This window comes from Aulonocara sp. 'chitande type north' Nkhata Bay, linkage group LG11, assembly GCF_057382095.1.
Source record: "Aulonocara sp. 'chitande type north' Nkhata Bay isolate Kocher_YH1m ecotype deep benthic linkage group LG11, A_spYH_male_GT1.1, whole genome shotgun sequence".
NCBI classification, from domain to species: Eukaryota; Metazoa; Chordata; class Actinopteri; order Cichliformes; family Cichlidae; genus Aulonocara; species Aulonocara sp. 'chitande type north' Nkhata Bay.
In genome coordinates, this window is record NC_141354.1 from 28,316,703 (window position 1) to 28,340,733 (window position 24,031).

The 24,031-nt window shown below is 41.2% G+C and overlaps 1 protein-coding gene across 1 annotated transcript; it reads left to right on the forward strand.

Annotated features, from left to right (window-relative positions):
• The first annotated feature begins 759 nt into the window (after positions 1-759).
• On the forward strand, positions 760-23,797 carry atp8b2 (ATPase phospholipid transporting 8B2). The gene is made up of 29 exons (XM_086311755.1): positions 760-1,677; positions 5,562-5,620; positions 5,719-5,832; positions 7,006-7,104; positions 7,182-7,243; positions 7,376-7,448; positions 7,814-7,884; positions 7,998-8,077; positions 8,565-8,723; positions 8,802-8,890; positions 9,085-9,281; positions 10,939-11,059; positions 11,144-11,231; positions 11,323-11,357; positions 11,445-11,604; positions 11,718-11,906; positions 12,850-12,965; positions 13,231-13,395; positions 13,787-13,898; positions 14,437-14,542; positions 15,341-15,599; positions 15,756-15,939; positions 18,178-18,401; positions 18,488-18,571; positions 19,002-19,247; positions 20,397-20,535; positions 20,865-20,995; positions 21,791-22,393; positions 22,535-23,797. Exons 1-29 carry the CDS (start codon positions 1,566-1,568, stop codon positions 22,631-22,633), a joined length of 4,176 nt encoding a protein of 1,391 aa, XP_086167881.1. The 5' UTR covers positions 760-1,565; the 3' UTR covers positions 22,634-23,797.
• The last annotated feature ends 234 nt before the right edge of the window (positions 23,798-24,031 follow it).

Sequence of the window (24,031 nt, forward strand, 5' to 3'; positions counted from 1 at the left end):
TGTGACACCGCTTTTATAAAGCGCTCCTGTAAAGGATACATCTTTCCTGGCAAGCCTCCTCTCTCCTCAGTCCTCCAGATGCATTTTAGGAGCTGAGACGTCCTTCAGTGAGGTGCACTGACATGGATTTCAGGGCCAGAAGCAAGACGACAGAGGAAAGGGGAGACTAGGAGGGACAGATTATAGAAAGTGAGAAATGAGAAAAGTTCTCTGTTCTCACAGTCTGACGGTTTCGTAAAGCGTGTGTTTTGACTGCAGTTGATGCTCGTTTGGAGAAGAGGCACTGGTGTAAGCAGAAAATGCTAATTATTAGAATACAAGAAAAGAATAGAGATTAGGTACAGGTGAAACACGAGGTTTACGCACGGTAAAAACCTGACTAATGTTGAATGAATAAATTAATTAATGAATTGCCATCATTGATTAGGTGGTAAGTGGACTATGGTATTTATATACTGCCTTTCTATTCAATTTGAACTCTCAAATCACTTTCTACTGCAGTCTCATTCCCCCAATCACACTCAGAGTCATACAGAAGTATTAGCCGTGCTTTTATCTATCTTTCCCTAAGCCTTCACACGATCTGTGTGCGCTCATCTCTGAAAAGAAAAAGTCAAATCAGAGCTCGTGATCTCTGAATACAGGACGCCTGCAGATGCTGATCAAAGTGAAGTGGTTTCATCAGTGATGCATTGCAGGTCATTAAAGAGACTGCCATAATGTCATTGTTGTACCTTGCCGTCATCAGTCCCCATCCATAATTCCTGCCCCGTCAAATCAGTTCTGATAGGTGTAAACTAACTCTTCATGTGCCAAAACAACCTGCTGTTTGTAGAGGAAGTTGCCTGTTCGCCCCCCGCAGTGCTTTGTTTTGGTTTCTTAGGCTCATGCTTCACATATAGATCAGGGAGAGCCTCAGCCTCAACACGAGGATCGCCGCTCAGCACGTGCCCGGGCACCTGTCTGGCCCTTCCCACTGCGGCACACCTTCTAACGTTAGGATCACGCAGGACACTGAACTCCTGCACCGGACATTTTGGCTCCAAACGACAATTGGACTCCACACACGAAAAAACGACTTTAGATCCAAAATGGCGACCAGTTTCGGCTGTAGGACCCGTGGTGATGCGGCTTCCATGGTAACGCCTCTCGCCTTTGAGATTGCGTAATGCCTACACATCATCAGTGTTTATGTTTCGAATGAGGCTGACATAAAGCACGATGTTCACAGAAAATACAGGTCCGAGCCCTGCGCTTTATTTTCCTAATTAGAAAAAAAGATGACATCACTGATCCCGCGGAAGGAGGAAGACCAATCAGCAAGGGGTGGACATCGCGTGCACGTGTGTATATTTTGGGGGAGGGGATGGAGCAATAAGCAGCAGAGGCTGGGACTGGGACTGAGTCTCTAATCTAACTTGACTGAGCTGGGGCCGGAGCTTCGTGCGCGCGTCCTTGCGGAGACGTGACGGTCAGATGTGGCTGTGACTTGTTACTGAAACAGCGCATAGCCAGCGATTTAAGGAAAAAAAAAATCATCACACTGTGACTTAAAGAAATTTAAGATGACAGTGCTCAAAGACATCCCGGAGAAATGGTTTCCAGTCGTTCTTTTCCCCCTGCAAGGAAAGAAAAAGAGAGGACTGGATGGAAGAAAATCGAAAAAGAGGCGGACAGGTACGAGTCTGTGCGGGGAAAATTAAGGCTGAAGTTGGGAAGAAGTCTTTACTATCTTCACCGCCAGGAGGCTGTTCATCGTGCAAACTATTTATTTATTTGTTTCCTAATAAATATCATCTCTCATCTTCATCCCATCTGAGTCCAAGTCTCATTCCTGCTGCTTCATCTCTCTCTCACTCTCTTTTGCATATGTGTCATATTACATCTCTGCATCACAGACCTAGTTGGTTTGTTTGGGGTTTTTTGCACTGTAGCACTTTGTGTCATCAATGACTGTTCAGGTTTTTACACATCAGCATTCTCCTAAGATTTAATAACAGAGAGATATCTGTTGTTCTTCTGATTTCACACTTCAGTCTGTATCTTTTGGAGTTGACCCCAACAGCCTTAAACTAGTTGCTTAATCTCAGCTGTTTTCCGGTGTTTCGTGCTGACAGTGAATCATGCTGACAGTGAATCATGCCAAACACCAGAGTTTTGCTTGGATCCGGTCTAAATATGTGGCTGATGTTCGTGTCTCTGCTGCGTGAGTCCCTGATCAATCTTTCAGGCACCAGCCCTCCTCTGCACTGCTCCATCTGTATTCTTATTCCTTAGGTTAACTATCTCAAATCACCCTGGATGTGCACCTTCATTTGACCTCCACTCTATCATTCTCTGACTGTGTCACTAGCATTTTTTTCCAGCAAATTAGATCACCGTATGCGCTTGCTGGGCTGCACACGACTCCGCTATCCCCTTTTCACCTAATTAGATCAGCCACTGTGAGTGATGCTCACTTCTCTGCAGTCTGATCTGACCCTGACTTAGTTTTAGTCGTGGCAGGGACATTAGTGCTTCCCGTACTGCAATTCACATTGAATGACTGTGGTCGTTATTGTTCCGAATTCAATCTGCACTAAATCTGTTGTGCGAGTGTGTCGCTTGTGGAGACGTAGATTGTGTCCTCACATGTCTAGCCATGAGCAGAGACAGTGTTAAAGAGACAGGAAGGTAGATGAAACAAAATTAGTGCTTTTGTATTAGGTTACAGTTACTCTTTCTATATGACATTAGTTATTTTAGTTTAAATCAATATATATTAACTCGTTTGTGTCTCAGCCCTTTATGGAAACCTTATGCTGGGAGTAAGGCTGCCACTGAAAGTTTCTCCGTAATGGAGCTTTATAGATTCACGCAGGTTTACTGTATGGTATGCAGCTTGCGTCAGGGCTTCTAATGCCCTTGAAGTTGTCAGAGACATTAAACACTTACTGAGCAGTTTGTTAAAGATGCTCATGCATTTAGGCTGAGGTGTTCAGCTTGCACAGCAGTGGCTGGGACAGACACAGGCTGGTCCTGACTTCACATTGGTGCTTAGCTGGCACAAGGATCTTGGCTTTTCCCACCAGGCTTGGCACTGCACGTCAGACAGATCTCTCTGGTGGACATTTGTCTCAGAAAACAGCACGATGACCTTCGTCTTAAGAGGAGAAATGCCAGAGGGATTGGAAAGGTTTGTGGATTGTGCACAATCACATTCACAGCTTTTTGCATGCACCCAGAAATCTCACATCTGTCAGATAGAAACTCCAAGAAAGAGAAGTTGATGCCTAAAACAATTTTTCTTATGTAACTATTTAGATTTTTTTCTAATAAATCGTGCTACTCAACAACAGCCACAATGACAGATAGGAATATTAAAAACAAAAGTAACTCACTTGCTTTTGGAAACAATGAAAAACAATTTGCCTCTTCCTGGGGGCTTTGTCACACTTACATGCTTTGGATCATACAAACTAATTTTAATAATGAACAAAGTTAACGACTACAGTTTTGTATTTACTTGCGTTAACATCACTGTGGAGGAATTTTGGTCCACTCTTCTTCGTAGAATTGTTTTAATTTAGTCGCACTGGATGGTTTTCCAGCATGTGCAATCTTTTACAAGTCACGCAAAAATATCTCAATCTGGTTTTGTGGCTTTGGCTCAGGAGGTAGTGCAGGTTGTCTATTAATCAGAAGGGCAGTGGTTCAATCCTGCACTTTTTGAGTGAGATACTGAACCCCCAAATTGTTGAATGTTAGATAGACAAATATATTAAAAAAGAAATCGGGAAGGGGCAAATACTTTTTCAGGGCACTGTGCAACAAATTTTGACCATGCTTTTGTTTTCTCGGCCTTCTTTTTCCGGTCCTGGCAGATAGTTACTCTTCACTGAGCGTGGTTCTGCTTGAGGTCTCTATGTGGTAACAGGGAGTTGCCAGCCTAACAAGCACTTTACCGGAAATTATTGCATTGTTGGGGTTATTTCTATAATGTTGTATGGTCTTTGCTTTACAGTGTAAAGCACCATGAGGTGACCGTAGTTGTGAACTGACCTCTTTTTAATAAACCGGAGCAAAATACATTTAAATATGCCAATATTTTATCAACATAACAAACAATGATGTAATCATTTCTGCTAGTGTCCCTCTCATTGTCAGTCTCACTCAACACCATCAGCAATAAGTGGACGTAACGTGTTTTTCTAAATTGACTAAAACCACCCTGACTGGTCTAAAGCCAACCAGAGCTAATCTGTCACATCAGATCTGTCTTATAATCTGACGGTAAAGTGCAGCTCTAATGGGATCACTTTAAGTGGCCTCTGTCTCTTTTGGTGAAGCTGAATACAGCAGGGACAAAGATGTAGGTTATGAGCAGTGCGAAAGCTTCACTGTGCTGCAGAAACACAGGAAACCACAGCGTCTTTGTTTATGTGCCGGCATTTGATTATAGCCTATCGGTTTCTGTTGTGTGATGTCCCTTCCTGTGGCACCTCACTGCCTTTCACAAATCTGTCAAAAGTATGCTAAGGACTGTGCTTTCGTGCACAAAACATGCGCTTGGTCTTGGATATTATTACTTTGGTGTGTGTGTGTGTGTGCAGCCCTGTTCAAAATGACCAGTCATTTCATTTTAAAAGCCACATCATTAATATTAGAAGAGAAGCGACTGGTGTTGGAGGAAGATGAGGAGGGGAACTCCCAAACTACTTTGCATCAGCATAACAGAAACCTAAAAACAGCAATAGGATAAAGTGCAAGGTCAGGAGGAGGGGTGCACAAGAGATTGAGCACAGGAAAAAGAAACGGTCTTAATTTTACTCTCTGAAACTTGGAGACTATACTATGATCTGCCTTTATCGGTGCCTAAACTCATGTTTGGTTGCGTGTATCTGGCCACAACTGCACATCTGGTTAATAACAAAGAGTAGTAGCAGCTAACGAAACATCAGCGATGATTGGCCTGCTTATTGGTTTTGCATGCCTCCTGCCTGACACTCTGTATCTATTACACTCAACCAATGCACAGCACAGTCACTGATGTATGAATACATGCTTCAACACTGCCGGCTATTTTCTTCCATACTGACCTGTACAACTGCAATTGCACACAATATAATACAGTATTATATAATAACACTCATACATTCTGAATGTCCATTACCATTAGTAAGTAAGATAGCATCCATAAGTATCTTGTACTTTATATTCTAACCACAATCAAACCTTCTGTTCATACTACTTCATTCATCTTATTTGTTTTTCTATGCTTATTACTCTTTTCTTTTCTTTTAGTGTAGTTATTTATTTTACTGTGAGGGCAACTCACAAAGTAAAACAATCATTGCTCAGTGTAACCACTGTGTTTTGGGGTGTATATGACAATAAACGTCTGGATTTCACTGCTTGATTCCCTCTCTTTTGTTTCCAGGTTTTAGGAAGCTGTGAATAGTGCCGACATTTTTAAACTCTGCAGTTTGCCAAACATGCTAAAAATTCGTCCTTATGCAGACTTACTGGATGTGTTTGTTTTGATGCCTTAATGACTCATCTTGTGTGCTGTGTTTCCGCAGAGGAGGAGAGAAGGGTCAGAGCCAATGACAGAGAGTACAACGAAAAGTTTCAGTATGCCGTAAGAGAGTTTGCTGTTTTCTATTGTACATATTCAAAATATTTATACTCGTAAAGCAATTTAACTGAGAGGTATTTTCTTCTCTCCTAATCCTCCAGAGTAACTGCATCATGACATCCAAGTACAACATCATCACGTTTCTGCCCGTCAATCTGTTTGAGCAGTTCCAGGAAGTAGCCAACACCTACTTTCTTTTCCTGCTCATACTACAGGTGAGAAATCAAAGACAGCTAGTTAACGCCCTTAAAGGACCGTGATCAGTAACTGTTAGTTAAAGTTTGGTGGTACAAAATTAGATGAATATTGGTACATTCAAATTCCAAATGGCTGATCTAATCTGTTGTAGAAATGGAAAATAAGCTATTAATAAAAGACTTTCAGGGAAGTAGTGAGCCTCACAGTTTCCTGCACTTGAGAATATGATGAAAAAAAAACATCAATGCGGAATATGAGATCAGTTATTTCATAACAAATCATTTCAAACACATTTCACTGGCAACAAATGCCTCTTGATTATGTCATAATGTCTAGTGGATGGAGTAACATGAAAATTCATACACACAGTTAGCTCATTGTGTGAATGAGGCAAACTATATGCTGTAAGGCCAGACCAGAGGCCCAAGGCCACTTCCCCCTGTTCTCTCCTCTAGCTTTCCTGTCACAATAAAGCCAGAAAAACACACGTGCCAGAGGCTGATCCTTGGAACTTTTTCTGCACACCAGCAGCAAAATTTCATTACGTGCAATACTTTGGTACTGTACTGTATGATTGTAGTGATGGCATGTTATCAATTATCAATATTTTAAATAATAGTAAATGAGTGTGCAATCAAATGATATGCAGGGAAACCTGCACATCATTAGCACGTGACTGTGGGGCAGTGAGGATGCTGATTTTAAGTCCAGGCTAACAGAGCTGCTGTTAATTCTTTTATGTTTTTGCATTTTTAGAAGCCACTGTAAGTTCTCCTGTTCATTAGGCTAGAGATATTGAGTTAGTTGCAATCTTAAACCTTGCTATATAAAATGAAATCATACCCCCTCAGCTCCTTTAAACTCATTTCAAAGCCCCAAAATGTTATATTATGTTATAGTTCAACTAAAAGCAAGGTTTGGTTCCTAACACTCTGGTAAAGTTAGGGGTCTATTATTGAACAAATGCTTATTTTAAAACTACCCAAACAAACCAGTGTACTGTAGCTTTGTTGTTTTTGCCTCCTTGGTACTGTCTCACCACGATTTTGTACCATCAGGTACACTCACCATCATAACAAGCTGTCTTTGATGTGGCTGGGGTTAGACGTAGCTATCTCTTTATCTTACACTGCCTTTGTGTTCCATTTTAAAAGTAATTTGCATAATAAGCTTTGTCTCCCTGTGTTTAGTTGATACCTCAGATCTCCTCCCTCTCCTGGTTCACCACCATCGTGCCTTTAGCTCTGGTGCTGAGCATCACTGCAGTAAAGGATGCCACGGATGACTACGTGAGTATGTTTTCATGCACCACAGGCACAGATACGAGTCTGTATTTCTACTACACGTTACCTTTTGTCATCTCCAGTTTCGTCACAAGAGCGACAACCAAGTGAACAATCGTCAGTCTCAGGTCCTCATCCGTGGCTCGTGAGTCATTACATCTGACAACTTACCTGTTCAGATTTTACCCATCTCTTGATTTAAGAGGTTTCTTAAAATAGAGCAGCATCCGTTACTTTTTTTTTTTTTTTACTGTTTCTCTTCGTTTTGCTCTTCCAGGCTTCAAAATGAAAAGTGGATGAATGTTCGAGTGGGTGATATTATTAAACTGGAAAACAACCAGTTTGTGGCAGTAAGTGTGCACCCAGCACAGAAACAAAAGAAAACATAGTGATCAGTAGTCCAAAAAGGCCCATTTATCCACCATTACACCAGCTTAGTGTTCAGCACCAGCATCTTCTCGTGTTTTTAGACCTCTGTTTGATCATAATAGCTTTCAGTAGACCACAAGCTCTGATGCTAAATGGATTGTAATGCATTATGTGCCTCATTAGAAGTGCTACATTTAATCACTAACATGCTTTCAGTTGCAATTATTCTGCCTTTTCTTGTAGCTGTAATAGATGCAAACAGTCGTTGCTGTGTCATCAGCGCTTTTCTAGTTCAGTCCATGTTGACCGTGCTGATGCTAATCTCAGCTGTTGTATCCATTTTCAGGCTGACCTGCTCCTGTTGTCTAGCACTGAACCTCATGGTCTCTGTTACATCGAGACAGCCGAGCTAGACGGGTCAGAAAACACGCTGCACCTCAACATCTGTTCGCGTGACCAAAAAAAACCTAAAATCTGCAGAAGGAACGCAACACTACATCTAAACTGCTGTGTGTGGTTTTATCTTGCAGAGAGACCAATATGAAGGTGCGTCAGTCTGTGTCAGTGACATCTGAACTTGGAGACCCGAACAACTTGGCTTCATTTGACGGTGAGTTAGGAGGAGAAACTTGTTTTGTCTTTTTGCATTGCAGAATAAGGATTAACGGTCTTCAGCATGCACCAGGAAGCTTGAATCAAATGTTTTCTCAATCATGCTAATGCACATTTCACACTAAAATTCACACATACACACAAACAGAGACACACACTTTCTGTACGGCTCCACCACCAGTGAATGGCAGCCTGTCACACAGCCACCGCATCACTGTGTCAGCACATCACACCCACACACTCCTCACCTGCTCGGGAAAATGCATTACTGCAGCAAATCTGCTCACGTTTTGCCTCACATCAGCTTACAAAAGGTGTGTGATCCTCCCTCTGTGCACGTGTTCAGGTGCACGACAACAGTGTGATGTCATCCGGGTGATTAATTCAATTCTAAAAACATAGCAGTGACTGGATTCAGATGACTATGAATGAGCATCTAATTTACATTTGTGTGTTTGCTTGTCCACACTCTTCTTTGTTTGAAGGAGAGGTGGTGTGTGAGCCTCCCAACAACAAGCTGGATCGTTTTTCCGGGACTCTGTACTGGAGAGAGAAGAAATACAGCCTGACCAATCAGAACATGCTCCTCCGAGGATGCGTGCTCCGCAACACAGAGGCTTGCTATGGCCTGGTCATCTTTGCAGGTAGGTGTGTGCATGTTTGCACAGAAAAATAATGCATTTGCTGTATGTTGCAAGTCTTACCCTGTTTCTGTTTGCCAGGCCCAGACACCAAGCTAATGCAGAACAGCGGTCGCACCAAGTTTAAGCGTACGAGTATCGATCGATTGATGAACACACTGGTCCTCTGGGTAGGACATCCCACACTTCTCATTTTCATAGCTCATAACTATTTCAGGACATGATCTCACTGGCTTGAATTTAGTTTCATATATCTACACTACTGATGTATTCTGTTCTAACTTAGGCTTAAATTACTATAGATCTAACTGTAAAATTCATTTATTTAATCTCTACTTTTTTGCCTGTGTCCATTTTCTGTCAGATATTTGGCTTCCTGGTGTGCATGGGTATGATCCTGGCTGTGGGTAATGCAGGGTGGGAGAAAGAGGTGGGGTCCTTGTTCCAGAGCTACCTGGCTTGGGACACTCCTGTGAATAACTTCCTGTTCTCGGCCTTCCTCTCCTTTTGGTCCTACGTCATCATTCTTAATACCGTCGTGCCTATCTCTCTATATGTCAGGTAGGAAGAAAGCAATAGTTCTATAAGAATATATAAATGATGCTTACAGACAAAAACCCTGTGTTTGCCCCTCCCACATATAAACTGGTGTTTATAAAGAAAGAATGTATGGACCTCATGGATAGAATACTGTGCAAAAGTCTTAAGCCAACCCTCATTTCCTCATATTTTGCTTACTTCAGGCTTACTTCATACTTTTTTTAATTGTCTTGAGCAAAAGTGCTCCAGACTTTCTGAAAATCATTTATAGTGTTTCTTTGGACATTAGCTTCTTTTTCACTCATTTTCAGTCCAGTCCGTGTACCTGACAATGTTCGTAGGACTGCTTGTTTTTGTGTGTTTGTTAATCATTAAAACATAAAAATGAAGACTAACTCAAAACCTAACACCTCAACAACTAAAACGAACTATCTACAACAGATAAATAGCATCTGAAAGTCATTATGGAATTGGAAAAGACAAAGCAAAGACCTGAGGCAGTTCTCTGTTCTCTGAAGCTTCATCAGAAATGGCCTCAATAGTAGTGCAGCTGTTAAGAAGCCATTTTTAAGAACTGGCAACAAGTCTGATGGAGTGATGAATCCAAATATGAAATTTTCACATTTGTGTTTAGTGACCGTTGAAATCAAGATGTTCACAGGAGGTAAAGAGAGAGATACAACAGCGTCTACAGCCATCTGTAAAACATAGCCGAGGCTCTGTCTTGATCCCAAACACACTGCCAAAGCAGTTAAAGCATACCTGGATTTAAACACACACACACACACACACACATATAAACATTTATAAGCTTTACTTCTTCCTTATATCTTGCAATCTGTGTGTCAATAGATTGCTGTACTTCAAAATATCAAGAAATGATGGGTTGCACAACAATTTGCATAATACTGGACTTGTGACCATGCGTGTTCCCAACTTTACATAGAAAGTCAACCACAATACTCGGAAGTAGAGATAAAGATTAGTTAGACAGCGATTAATATAAAGCGGCAGTTGGAGATAGTGTTTGCCATTTGCAAACATCATTGAAAATTTATCGTGTACTTGGTTTTATCAGTCCTCTTATCACAGTCATTCATTGGTAATATTAGTGCTGTAAAAAGCTGGTGCCTAGTGGTACAATGGCCCCAATTATTTTTCATTTACAAGAGTTTTTCTTCTGTTTGTGTCTCCAGAAGTGAGGCAAACAAAACCCACATTTCTTTTTTCTTGTTCTCTTCATTCCTCTGGTCAAGCCAGTTGTGGTCTTTTGTTTTCCAGACAGCTTCAGGTGCAAATAGGAGTGCAAGTATTGAAAGTATTGGTGTCTATATCCAGTCAGAGAAGTGGAAATGAGAGTTGTGCACATGCTTAAGTTTCATAATGACTGAGATTTAGAAAAGAGGAACATGCACACAGCTGTATAAACGTAATTTTCAAAAATCGCTACATGCTTTTCTGTATTTACATGCACACAATCTTACTGTGTGTGCAAAGAGATCTGGTCCTTGGTAATCAGTAAGTCAGTGAACTGCACTGACTGCATGCCAAATGTATTTGGCCAGAAAATCTTTGTATTGTTCTGTGCTTACTTGTTCTGTTACTTACTTAGTTACATTTATTTTAAACTGTGAACGGCTCGGAGTTTGTAACCTCTCCCTTTCCTCACCTGCTTCAGTGTGGAGGTGATCAGGCTCGGTCACAGCTACTTCATTAACTGGGACCAACAGATGTTCTGCTCACAATGTAACACAGCAGCTGAGGCCAGGACCACCACTCTGAACGAGGAACTGGGACAAGTAAGTGTCCAGACTCACTCTACTCTGCAAATCCATCCATCGTGCTTTGCTTTGAGTAGTTATATACTCCTAAAATGATCCTAGGTTGAATACATCTTCAGTGACAAGACTGGAACGCTCACTCAGAACATCATGACGTTCAATAAGTGCTCCATCAATGGACAGAGTTACGGTAAGGACACACACAATACATGTGCATGTAGCCGAGACCGTATGTACGTGTATATCAGAGCTCATACATGTGGTGCCGATGTGTTTGTCAGGTGATCTAACAGACCCACTGGAAACTCAGCCAAAGGTGCGTATGAGTATTTTTTGATCAATCATAGATCACATGCATGTCTGTTATCACCTGTGATTTTATTTATCACTCATTTGTCTTCAGAGGCTGGACTTCAGTCCCTTCAACCCGCTGGCGGACCCAGACTTCTGCTTCTATGATGACAAGCTGCTGGAATCAGTGAAAGTGGGAGACTCGTGCACTCATGAGTTTTTCCGCTTGCTCTCCCTCTGTCACACCGTTATGAGTGAGGAGAAAAGTGAGGGTGAGCTTAAAAAAAGAGAGAAACTGCAAAACAGCAAATAATGACATCAAAACTCAACATCTGCTCATTCATTATCGTATAATATTTAACGACTGTTTTACCTGCCTGCACAGGAGAGCTGGTTTATAAGGCTCAGTCTCCAGACGAGGGCGCTTTAGTGACGGCGGCTCGAAACTTTGGCTTTGTGTTTCGCTCCCGAACACCTGGGACGATAACCACCACAGAAATGGGACGCACCGTCACCTACTCGCTGCTCGCCATACTGGACTTCAACAACATACGCAAGCGAATGTCTGTTATAGGTATGCAGCAATCCGTGCTTTTTCTTCTGATTTAACTACAAAAAACCTGTGTATGGTGGCCCCGAGAGGTCAAATGCACAGCAACATAATAAAACACCAGTAAATAGAAAAATTCTACAAAAGCACACAATGGAAAAGGAAACAAATATGCAAAAACAACACTTATACATCATTGGCTTCTTTCAAGCGTGTCTCAGTGCAATCCTCCACATATTTTGGTTTCTGTCACTTACGTCACATTATTGTCTTGTTTTGTGAGATTTGGGTTTTTTAACTTTCATTGTGCATTGTGCGCTTTTGCAGCATTTTTCTATTTGTGTTTTCGTAAGTTGCAGTGCATTTGACCTTTCAGGGCCACGTGTATCTGTGCAATGTCACAAGACAATCACTTAACAGCTTGCCATAGCAGAAACTGGTATGGCTGTACAGTGCTGTTGTACAGGATGGCATTGTGGTGCAATCTTTATCTTTGTTGCCACATTGTTGCATAAAAGTTCTGGGTTTTAACCTTTGTTTTCGGGGTTTTTTTTGGTCTTTCTGTGTGAAGTGGGTTACTCTGGCTTCCTCCCACAGTCCAAAGACGTGCATGTTAGGTTAACTGGTGATTCTGGACTGCCCGTGAACGTGTATGATTGTCCTTCTCTCTGTGGCAGCCCTGCAATAACCTGGTGACCTGTGTAGGGTGTATCTCACCTCTAGACCCCTTACAGCTGAAATATGCTATGAATGGATGGATGGATGAATATGCTGTAAATTTGACCTCTGGTCATAAATTACTTTTACCTCTGCTGCCAGGCTCTGAGGACACACACATACACCCATAATTATAAAGACTACCGGTGGCCTTTGTTGAAGAGTTCTTCCGTTATTGTAAAGGTGATGGAAAAATTGTCTGAATTGCTGAGATTTATTTTTTCTTCATTTCTCTCTTTTTTATTTTCAGTACGTAACCCAGAGGGCAGGATTCGGCTCTACTGTAAAGGAGCTGACACTGTTCTGTTGGAAAGACTCCACCCTTGTAACCAGGAAGTAATGAGTATTACTTCAGACCACCTCAATGTAAGTCAGCTCTTGGACGGATGGCTTGAGCTGCACTGCCATCTAGAGTCTCCACACTTTAAAACAACTTTTAACAGCACTTCATTTTTATTTACCTTCTCCTAATGAGACAGTCAACCTCATCATGGCATGACACATTTCTTAGATTAAGTATAAGTTAAAAATCATCAAACAACACTACTTAATGCTTAGTCATGTGATTCTTAATGTCCCTGCTGTATATTTTTGTTTTTCTACATGTTTATGTGTATATTTTTGGTGCTAGGAGTATGCAGCAGATGGGTTACGGACCCTGGCTCTGGCCTACAGGGACCTGTCAGAGGATGAATGGGAGGCCTGGTCAGAGAGCCACCGCTTTGCTGATAAGGCCACAGACTGCAGGGAGGATAGACTGGCAGCAGCTTATGAGGAAGTAGAACAAAATATGATGGTCAGTGAGTTTATTTTCAGATAATGTATGAATCTGTATCAAGATAATGTGTCTTATTTATTGCAAGTGTGTGTGTGTGTGTGTGTGTGTGTGTGTGTGTGTGTGTGTGTGTGTGTGTGTGTGTAGGCCCGTTTGCCCTTCATGTAAAAAGTTCAAATAAAGTAAAAATGTTGCAATGAGCAAGGGGAACTTGTTGGGATCACTGAAACTTAAGCAGTTCGAGGGAAATTCCTTTCTTTTACTTTCTATATTTGGAGCACACGTATGCTTTTGAGTTTGGGTTTTCTACTCATAGTGTTAACACAACAATTGCATTTAAGCCCGTCTTAAATTTCCTTAAATATGCAATTTATTTGTTTGTGTTTCTCTCTCTCTCGGCCTGTGTTTCTAGCTTCTGGGTGCCACTGCTATAGAGGACAAGCTGCAGGAAGGCGTTCCAGAGACCATTGCTGTCCTCTCTCTGGCTAACATTAAAATCTGGGTTCTTACTGGAGATAAACAGGGTGAGATGCACACAGTTTTGCACCAGCTTTCAGAACTTAGTGTGCATGTTTAAAACATTTAAACCGTTTAGACAAGGGTTTAAAACGCAAAAGAATCTGCAAAATTTAAACTAATTATAGAGCAGCATCCTTGTGATGAGGAGGTTGTTGAAACTGAAAACTTTAAGCATCAGTGCATCTATTTGCACCTTGACTATGTGGGTGTATTGTCATTCATGTAAACATACAGTACTGCTACACCCCTCTTGCTTTTGTAGTCTGAACCTATTTACTGGGCTAGCACTGGAAAAATTAATTTCTGGAAATTTATCATGTATTCTGTCATCACCAAAGGACCGTAGGCTGTAGGAATGAGTGCAGTGAATGAAAAATAAAGGGACATGTTGACTGACGTGCCTGCAGCAGCTATTATAGTTTAAGGCCAGAGGCATGCCTGCAAAGGGAGAAGTAGCCGAAACGACGAGCAGTACATTAGCAAATAGCTTTTAACTGAAACAGCACTTGTATTTGTTAGATCCTCTCCCATTCCTTCACACAGAAACGGCTGTAAACATAGGCTACTCCTGCAAGATGCTGACAGATGATATGACCGAGGTTTTCATCATCAGTGGCCACACCGTCCAGAGCGTACGGCAAGAACTCAGGTCAGTCTGGTTATGTGCACACTGTACTAGACTGTACACTGTGGGATCGAGAATAAATGCCAAACTCCAGATGACGGGCGGGCAGAAACTAAGAAATGTATGCATGATTGAAGTCGGTAGGTGTGGTAGCAAAATGTTCCAACTACTCTGTGAGAATCACTCGACAGTGACCAGAGCTTCTTGACTCATTTCTAGTCAAATCATCCAGCTCACCCTGTGAGGACTGATTCATGACCCTGACATTTTAGATAAAAGCAAAAAGGAATAATTGAAAGAGATTTTTCCCAGACTTCAGTGATCATCATGACATGAACTGATAGCAAAGGGTTAGAGTTCCAGTCATCACTGATTATGGCTGAGAACTCACAAGGTTAAATATGAGCAGCATTGCAACATACCCCTTAACTATGAAGTCAGTTTAGAAAGTGAGCAAATCCAGTGTAATGGTGCAAAAGAATAAAATTATCTTTCAAAGACAGAAGAACTCTAAACTGGTATTTTTGATGTTCTTTGTGCAATGTTCAAATTCACTTGGAAAGTGCAATTATTCAAGTTATAAAGAGCCTATATTGGAATATCAGGCTCAGGATAAAACCTGCCATTATCACTAATCTTCTTCACATCCATGTTACTTTTCCAACTATCCCCTATGTACTTGCTTTTGTGAGTCTATATTCCTTATCCCACACTCAGATCTCTTTTTTTTTTTTGCTGTGCATGATCATGTTGTCATGTAATTATGTCTCTGTGATGCAGATAGACACTGTTGATGTGGGCTTTGTTTGTCTTCCTCTCTAGAAGAGCGAGGGAAAGGATGATTGAGCTGTCACGTACCAGAGATGGAGTTAAAGAGGAGGGAATGCAGGGATGGAGGGAGCCATGTTTCAATGGAAATGGATTCAAAGAAGGACAAGAAGGAGGTGATACGGCAGGTGGAAGTGGAGGAGGAGTGGGGAAGCAGCTGCATGGCTCTCCCCTTCCTCCTCCTCTGCCTCTCTCTAACTTAATGGACAACATCTCAGGAGAGTTTGCCCTCGTAATCAACGGTCACAGTCTGGTATGAATAACACTCCTGCATGATATCTGTCACGGAAATTTAAGCTTAGTTACATAAAAACAATTCTTTCTCATTAAGTACTTTTCTTCAAAGCAGCAACTTGGACTCCTTTTACCGCCTGAACGTCTAAAACCTCTCTCCGTTGTCTTGTGGTAGGCCCACGCTCTCGAAGCAGACATGGAGGCAGAGTTTGTGTCGACAGCGTGCGCGTGCAAAGCGGTCATCTGCTGCAGAGTCACGCCACTGCAAAAAGCTCAGGTGGTGGAGCTCATCAAGAAGCGCAAGAAGGCCGTCACGCTGGCTATAGGAGACGGTGCTAATGACATCAGCATGATCAAAAGTGAGTTGTGCAAAAGTGTAACTGAAATATTGTTTTCAGAAAAGAAGAGAGAAGTTGGGTTTAGCCATTTGGGTGGCTTGTCTACTTTTAAGCAATGGAAATCCTAAGCAGAAGTGCGGCTGTAGAAGTTGTTTATCTGCACGCTGTTCCTAGTAGTGATGTAGGTCATGTGGAAATCTGTGTTGCAGGAGTCCTCCTGAGGTAAAGGTTTGGTTGTCAGTGTTCTTTTAGGCCTTATTTACAAATTATTTGTTCACTGCTTATAGATGGATGTGACGCCGACAAACAAAACAAATCGACAGAAGTCACATTTAATTTTAGTGTCACTCCTAAAATCCCAAAACACCAAATATGTCCTGTTAAGCTTTGAAAAGATGTTTAGAAGAAAACGTATTTGTGTTTAATAGAAAGGAGGCTTGTGTTTGAACTGTTCACTGTACAAATAATTGTACTAAGACTGAACTATACTGTCAATCATTGCTTCATAATATTTATTTCTAAGCTTAAAGGCAAACTAAAAGAGAAAACTATTAATACCTCAGTGCTCTGTTTCTCTGCATGTCTTGTAATCAGTGTGTTGTAAGTGCATCAGCCTGTGTGTGTTTGTCTGTGGATGTACATCATGTCTACATATCTGCATGCAAGTGTAAAACAGAAATGCAATCAGTGCAGCAGTGAGGAGAAGGATTGGTTCACTTCCTGTAATTTCTGATTTAAAAATCTCGAAACAATCAAATGTTTTTCCCCCTTCTGTGCTCTTTTTGTCCAGCTATTGAAAATGGAACACATACTCAAGTTAAACTGAGGATTATGGTTTTGCTGATGGTAATGCTGGTTTCCCAATCAGTTACCAGCAGTTAGTGGGAAGTTTGTGGGAAGTTTGTGGGAACCTTGGGTTCCCAAGTTGTGAAAACATTTTCTGGCTACCGCTTTCTTCCTCCACATAATGTTATGTGGCATTAGTCTTCTCGACAGGAAGGTAATGAGCATGCTAACGTTGCTAAGTTATTCAACATGGCATTAACTATAGCTCATAACCGAGAGGAAAGGTTCTCCGTTAGAAAATGATAAAGTTTTATTAGCTAGAGTTAGCTTTTGCCACAGTTTTCACTTATTAGATTGTGTAAAATACAGACAGCAGGGCCTAAAGGTAACCTGTTGTGTCCATATGTCCCTGTACTCTATTTCTTTACTCTTGGACTCTGCAAGTAGCTTTATATTATTCACAGTTTATAATAATCCTATTTATTTATTATTATGCTCTGGTCCTTTATGCAACAGTTGTTTTATTTCAGTCTTTCTTCTGACTGTCTGCCCTTGATAAACAGAAGGTTTGAACAGTAGGCGTGTGAGGTGTCAAAGATGAGTGCACCATTTTGGTTTTCCCCTCTCATTGATATCATACACATCTGAGAAAAAAACAGTGTGAAACTTTTACCATTGTCTACACTGGGGCAAATAAGTGTTTGCCCCATTCTGGTTTCTTAGTTCTTTGCATATTTGTCACACTCATCATGTTTCAGAGGATCAAAGAAATTTCAATATGAGACTGCAGGCCTCATTTGCTTCAGTTAAGATCAGAGTTTGTGATTCAGCAATAAGAAAGAGATTCAACAAAAATGGCATCAATGGGTGAATTCAAAAGTTAAAAAACCACTAGTGACCAAAAAGAACACAAAGGCTTGTTTCACAAACATCAATTATCAAAAACATCTTGATGTTTGTGAAAATATTCTGTGGACTGGTGAGACAAAAGTTGAACTTTTTTAAAGGTTTGAGTGCCTTTGGCATAAAACGAACACAGCTTTTCATAAAAAGGACATCATACCAATAATCATACATGGTGGTTGTACTGTGATCTGGGGTTGATTTGCTGCTTCAGGACGACTTGCTATAATTCATGGAAGCATAAATTCTGCTCTCTACTGAAGAAGAACCTCCAGCCATCAGTTCGTGCCCTGAAGCTCAGGCTCACTTGGGTTATGCACCAGGACAATTAACACACAGCAAGTCCACCTCTGAGTGGCTCAAAAAACACACAAAAAAATGAAAGATTTAGAGTTGTCTAGTAAAAGTAAAATTTCTTTGATCGTCTGAAACGTGTAAGTGTGACAAATATGTATAAAAACTAAGACATCAGGAAGGGGTCAAATCCTTTTTCCCAGCACTGTCTGTATAGAAAACTGGGGGGGAAAAATCTCTTGAATTTGTCTTTTCATTTCATCTGCACGCTTCCAGGTGCTCATATTGGAGTTGGTATCTCAGGTCAGGAGGGCATCCAGGCTGTGCTAGCCAGTGACTACTCCTTTTCCCAGTTCCGCTTTCTACAGCGCCTCCTGCTGGTCCACGGCCGCTGGTCATACCTGCGTATGTGCCGTTTCCTCTGCTACTTCTTCTACAAGAACTTTGCCTTCACCATGGTGCACTTCTGGTTTGGCTTCTTCTGTGGTTTCTCTGCCCAGGTCAGAGAGTAGAGGTTATGATTAAAGCATACTGTAAAGGGTTACAGTCATGATTATAACTCTGTTTGTGTGTGTTTTTTTTGTAGACCGTATACGATCAGTACTTCATCACACTCTTCAACATTGTCTACACCTCCCTCCCTGTGCTGGCCATGGGGATATTTGACCAGGTCTTTCACATTTATTCCTTTGTATTGAGCTCTCATAAGATTTTATTTTACATTTCGTTTTTTATAAAACTCCATGAAGTTTCATGAATCAGAAAATAATTTTCTTTTGCATTTGAAATCTGTCTCGTGAATTTTTAAAAAATGCATATAAGACACGTTTTTGGCCAGAGTCTGTTGGACCGTGGCTAAAAATACTGCACACATTGTGGGAGAAAACCAGAACAGACACAAAAAGGTCCCAGACAATCAAGTTCAACACCACATCCTTTTAACTGAGGTGACAGTACTCAGGATTAGCATGAAATATGGAACTGTTTTCACATGCTGATGTTAGCATTTTGCTCAGAACACCAAGCCACAAGTTTTGGCTGTAGTTTCTATATAATGTTATTTTAGTAAACGCAGCATCTCACTTCCTCTATGAATGCAGGATGTTCCTGATCACAGAAGTTTGGAATATCCAAAGTTGTATGAGCCCGGGCAGCTCAACCTCCTCTTCAACAAGAGAGAGTTCTTCATCTGCATTGCCCAGGGCATCTACACATCAGTGGTGCTGTTTTTTGTTCCATATGCTGTCCTGTCCAATGCCACTCAGAGCAACGGAGTACCCCTCGCTGACTACCAGACCTTTGCAGTCACCACAGCGACAGCCCTGGTTATTGTGGTCAGTGTACAGGTGAGGAACTGTAGAGTGCTTTAAGCAGGCGACTGCCTCACAGAGTGCTGTGCAAAAGTGTTGAGCCACCCCTCATTTCTTTATATTTTACTTCAAAGGAGCCAGACGTTCTGTCATTTCTGGTCTTGCAAGGTTTTTCTTTAAATTACATTCCCAGTTTCTTCTCATCTAGTCTTTGTACTTAATCACTTTCAGAGAAGGTTTTTATTTTTCATTTGTATTGAAAATAACATCGTGAAGAAATAGAGATGCATCTGGCGCTGCAGTTTAGCCATCTACTGTTCATCAAAGGTGGTCTCAGTGGATGAGAAACTCTCTCTTCCTTAAGAAGAAGTGTGCCAAATTACACATGAACTGAACTAAAATAATCAGTGGCATCAGGCTTTATGGAAGGATGAATCCAAATGTGAAATTTTTGTTTGAAATCATCATCAATACGTACGGAGAACAGTGAGTCATCTATAAAACACGGTGGAGACTCTGTCATGGTTTATAGCAGCATTTCAGCCAGTGGTGTTGGAGAACTTGTCAAAATTGGTGAAACACAGAAAAGTCCCATCAGATTTTGACCCGCCATGCAGTATCATCGGGAAAGCATCTGATTGGCAACAGCTTCATTTTTCAGCATGACAGTGATCCCAAAGACACTGGGAATGCAGTAAAGGTGCACCTAAAAAGACTGGCCTCCCCAGAGCTCAGATCTCAACATTACTGAAGGATTGTGGGATCATGTCGACAGAGAACAGAACAAAAGGAAGCCAAGATCCAAAGTAGAGCTTTGAGGCTCTACTTAAAGAATCCTGGAGAAATATTCCTGAAGACTACTTAAAGAAATTACAAGAAAGCTTGTCTAAGAGAGCTCAGGCTGAGATGAAGATTAAAGATGGTCATACACAATATTAATTTTCAAACTCATTAGAATTGTGTATTAATGCTTATATCCTGTATTTCCATGTATATTTGCACAGATTTCAATAAACCGCTGCACCTGTTTCCCATTTTACTAGCAAAATATAAAGAAATGCAGGGAAGTGGCAAGCTCAGCGTTGTATAACAATTAATTGTTCAGGAGTGGCATATTAACTGTGAGCATCTGCTGTTTTCTGGGGGTTTATTCTTTTTGTTTTGTTTGCATGTCTGTGTTTGTAGATTGTTCTCGATACCGGCTTCTGGACAGTGTTCAACCATGTGTTTGTGTGGGGCTCTCTGGGCTCCTATTTCATCATCATGTTTGCTCTGCACAGTCAGACCCTCTTCAGGATCTTTCCTAATCAGTTCCACTTTGTAGGTTCGTCCCTGCTCCCATTTCTCAGCCACATGTGTACCAGCAAATCAAATACTGCAATTCTTCTTAGCCGATATCATTCTGCCAACACCGATTTGTTTTCATCCATAATTTACATACTTTTTTGTAATGAAAATCTATTTTGTGAGTCTAAAAACTAAACACAAGTAAGTTTCAGTACTGAGAATAGATTGATTTTGTATAATCTGATATCACTTCATTGCACCAAATGCATTACTGTTGGAGATAATAATAATAATCATGTGTACACAGTGAAAAGTAAGACATGTCTAAAACACATTTGTCTGTTCTCTGTCTGTTTGTAAGTGCAGGTAGTGCCCAGAGCACATTATTGCAGCCAGTCGTGTGGTTAACGATTGCACTGGCAACAGCAATATGCATAGTTCCAGTTTTGGCGTTCCGCTTCCTCAAGCTGGACCTCAAACCTCAGCTCTCAGACACGGTGAGAAAACACACAAAAACACAGCGTTTCTAACACTGATGTCTCCATCTTCTTCCTTGCAACATGCTTTACAGTCTTTCTAGAACGTCAGTTTGAACTCTGTGCAATGATTAACTGCATGTGTAAAAACATTTTATCTTTGTGTGTCTTTGTGTGGGGTGGTCGGGACTAATTGCTAACCGTCACAGTGCACTTTAATACCCTGCAAATATTGACCTAATCAGTTTCCCCTAATGTCATGACTTGCTTTCAGTAAATTCATCCAACATAAGTGTGTGGCTTTATCAGACGTTATGTCTTGAGCTTAGCCGTGCATCCAACCGAAGCCGATGTCAAGATGTTGTGAAGAAGTTCCTGCTTTGATTTGCATGTAGTTTCTCAACAGTCACTATTACAGATTTTTTTTATGATGAGGTTAATTTTGAGTTAAGTGCAAAATGTTCTGGGTTTCGATGACCTAAAACAGGAGTTTAAAAGCAGCAGAAATAGTTTGATGAACTGCTGGATAGATGCAAAGACTACAAAGACTAAAAATAAGGCAGGATGCATAAAAGTTTGAAAAAATGTGATGGTTTAGAAGTCCTAAAACTGAAAGTTTCACTGAAACTTTCAGTTTTTATTTTGTTGTCAAATGGCGTAAATATTAGTTTGAGTTTTTGTTTTGTTTTGGGGGAATTTTTTTTGTTTTGGTTTTTATTTTTATTTTTGGATGATCTTATTTGTGCGGCTATGGTGAACTAGCCGTGTTCCTATAAGCTGAAACGATGTCCCATTTCCTGTCTCATCGTTCTCCAGGTTCGTTACACTCAGCTGGTGCGGCAGAAGAGACGAAAGCCGCCAGGTCGTAACACTGGAAGCGCTTGGCGTGGTACCGGCAGTGTGTCAGAGGGCCGTCTGGGCGCCCGTGGTGGTTCAAGGAGATCCGGCTATGCCTTCGCCCATCAGGAAGGCTTTGGAGAGCTAATCACATCAGGGAAAAATATGAGGCTCTCGTCTCTGGCCTTGGCATCCTTTGCCTCCAGACATAGCTCCAGCTGGATTGACACGCTCCGCAGGAAGAAGCATACTCACACTCCCCCCAGCACCTCAGGGGAGTGCAGCCCAGCACCCAGTTTCATCTCTGTGTCGGTTCCACCACTTTCAAACTCTTCGTCTATTCTGGGCGGCTCTCAAGAAACACCGATCGAAGAGGAAACGGTTGCGGCACCAGCTCAGAACACACAGATGATCCCTGCTTCAGTCACACAAACCTTACCAGCTTTGGCACCAGATGCAGAAGCTCCTGCGTCTCAAGTTTCAGCTCAGGCCACCAGTTCTGGCGTTTTAACCCCCACAGCAGCAAAGTCCCAGGGGGGAGACTCACCTGGAGGCTGGACCCTTTCTCTGGGGACCGTGCAGGTCATTTGAGGTTTTATGATGTAGCAGTAACACAACAGTTATATAACAAATGCAACAATACACACTAGCACTTTTATATCTGTGTGATGCAACTCTTCTAACACCAAGCTAAAACATAACCTTTCTTTCTTTGTCCAACAGGAAGCTCTGTTTGGTTGGAAGGTTATTGCATCTCGTGCCAGTTCATCCAACAGTCCGGGCCCAACCTCTATTGCCAAGGAAAACAACCAGATTAAGTGAAACGTAAACATCTGATGGATGAATTCTATATTTACTGCGTGTACCAGACACACAAACTGTACACACTGTGTGCTTTTCTGGAGAGAACACAAAGACTGTTATTTAAATAAAAAAAACTTTACCCGCACAGTGTCTCAAAATGCATCAGTTACATCCGGATCTCTGCAGGAAGCGACATATCGTCTTATGACATGAACTTTCTCAGCCATAAATTAAGATTTACTGGTGAGATATTTGAGTGCACAGTGTGTGGTGGTTATGTTAATGAATGCTTGAGATTTACAGTACATAACTGAGGGACAGAAGCAGGTGCAGAAGCAAATGTCAAAGTAGCCTTTGAAAGATTGTTTCTGCTTATTTCACAAGCCTCACTCACAACTAAGCCACTCAGCGCCTCTCAGTAATGAGACGAATGAGCAAGCAGAATCATAACAGTTTTAACCAGTGAAGTGCAAGCTGTATTATCTGCAAAGGTTCTCAATGAGAATGGTATTTTAATTTAAAGTATTCTCCCAAAGGTCTGTTTTGTTTAGTTCTTACTTGTTATACTGTAACTCTTCCCACATTTGCTTTTTTTGCATCACATTGATGTGTTTATGTGTGATTTAAAGCTAGGCCTTTTTTTTGGTCTAACAAAGGCCAGATCATGTTAATGTGCCTCTGATGTAACGCAGACGTAAGAACAGAATGGAAAGACTTCACTTTAGGCCAGTTCTGCAGAAAAGAAAAGGTAGAAGAAAAATAAATTTTAAAAAAAAAAGTGATTTGTTAAATTCCTAATCATGATTGTTGTCATTGTGAACAGTAGTGCTTATCCGTACTGTAAACATATACTCCAGTAAAGTGCTTTATATTCATTTTTGTTCATGAATTAAAGAAAGGAAGTTGTTTGTGGACAATCATGCCTTAACAAAGCCAAGATATCGCCCCCTTTTTTCTTTTATTTTTTCCACCCCTCCACTAATCCAAGTGTTGATGCACCTCAGACTTGGATAATCATTAAATAGGGTAACCAAAGGAACACTGACCTGCTCTTGGACATCTCTCTGTACTACGGTCAGCAACAGGCAGTTGAAACACAGCTCACGTGATCTGCAAAATCTGGTCTAAATGAATGTACTGTACAGTTTTAGCAGGAGGCAGGTCTCTGTGGAAGTGTGGATGTGAATGATATTGAATAAAAATCTGATTTGTCTTTCACATGAGGGAAACATGCTGCGTCTGTGCAAATGATTTACTCATCAAACGAAGTTTCAGGTGGAAATGACTCCCAGTATATATATATATATGAAATATTAAAAGCTTCAGTCTGTATTGCCACATTTGCCATTTTCCTTTCGTGCGCCATGGTGTATGTACTAAAAACACTACAGTAAGAAAACAGGATATGTGAAAATA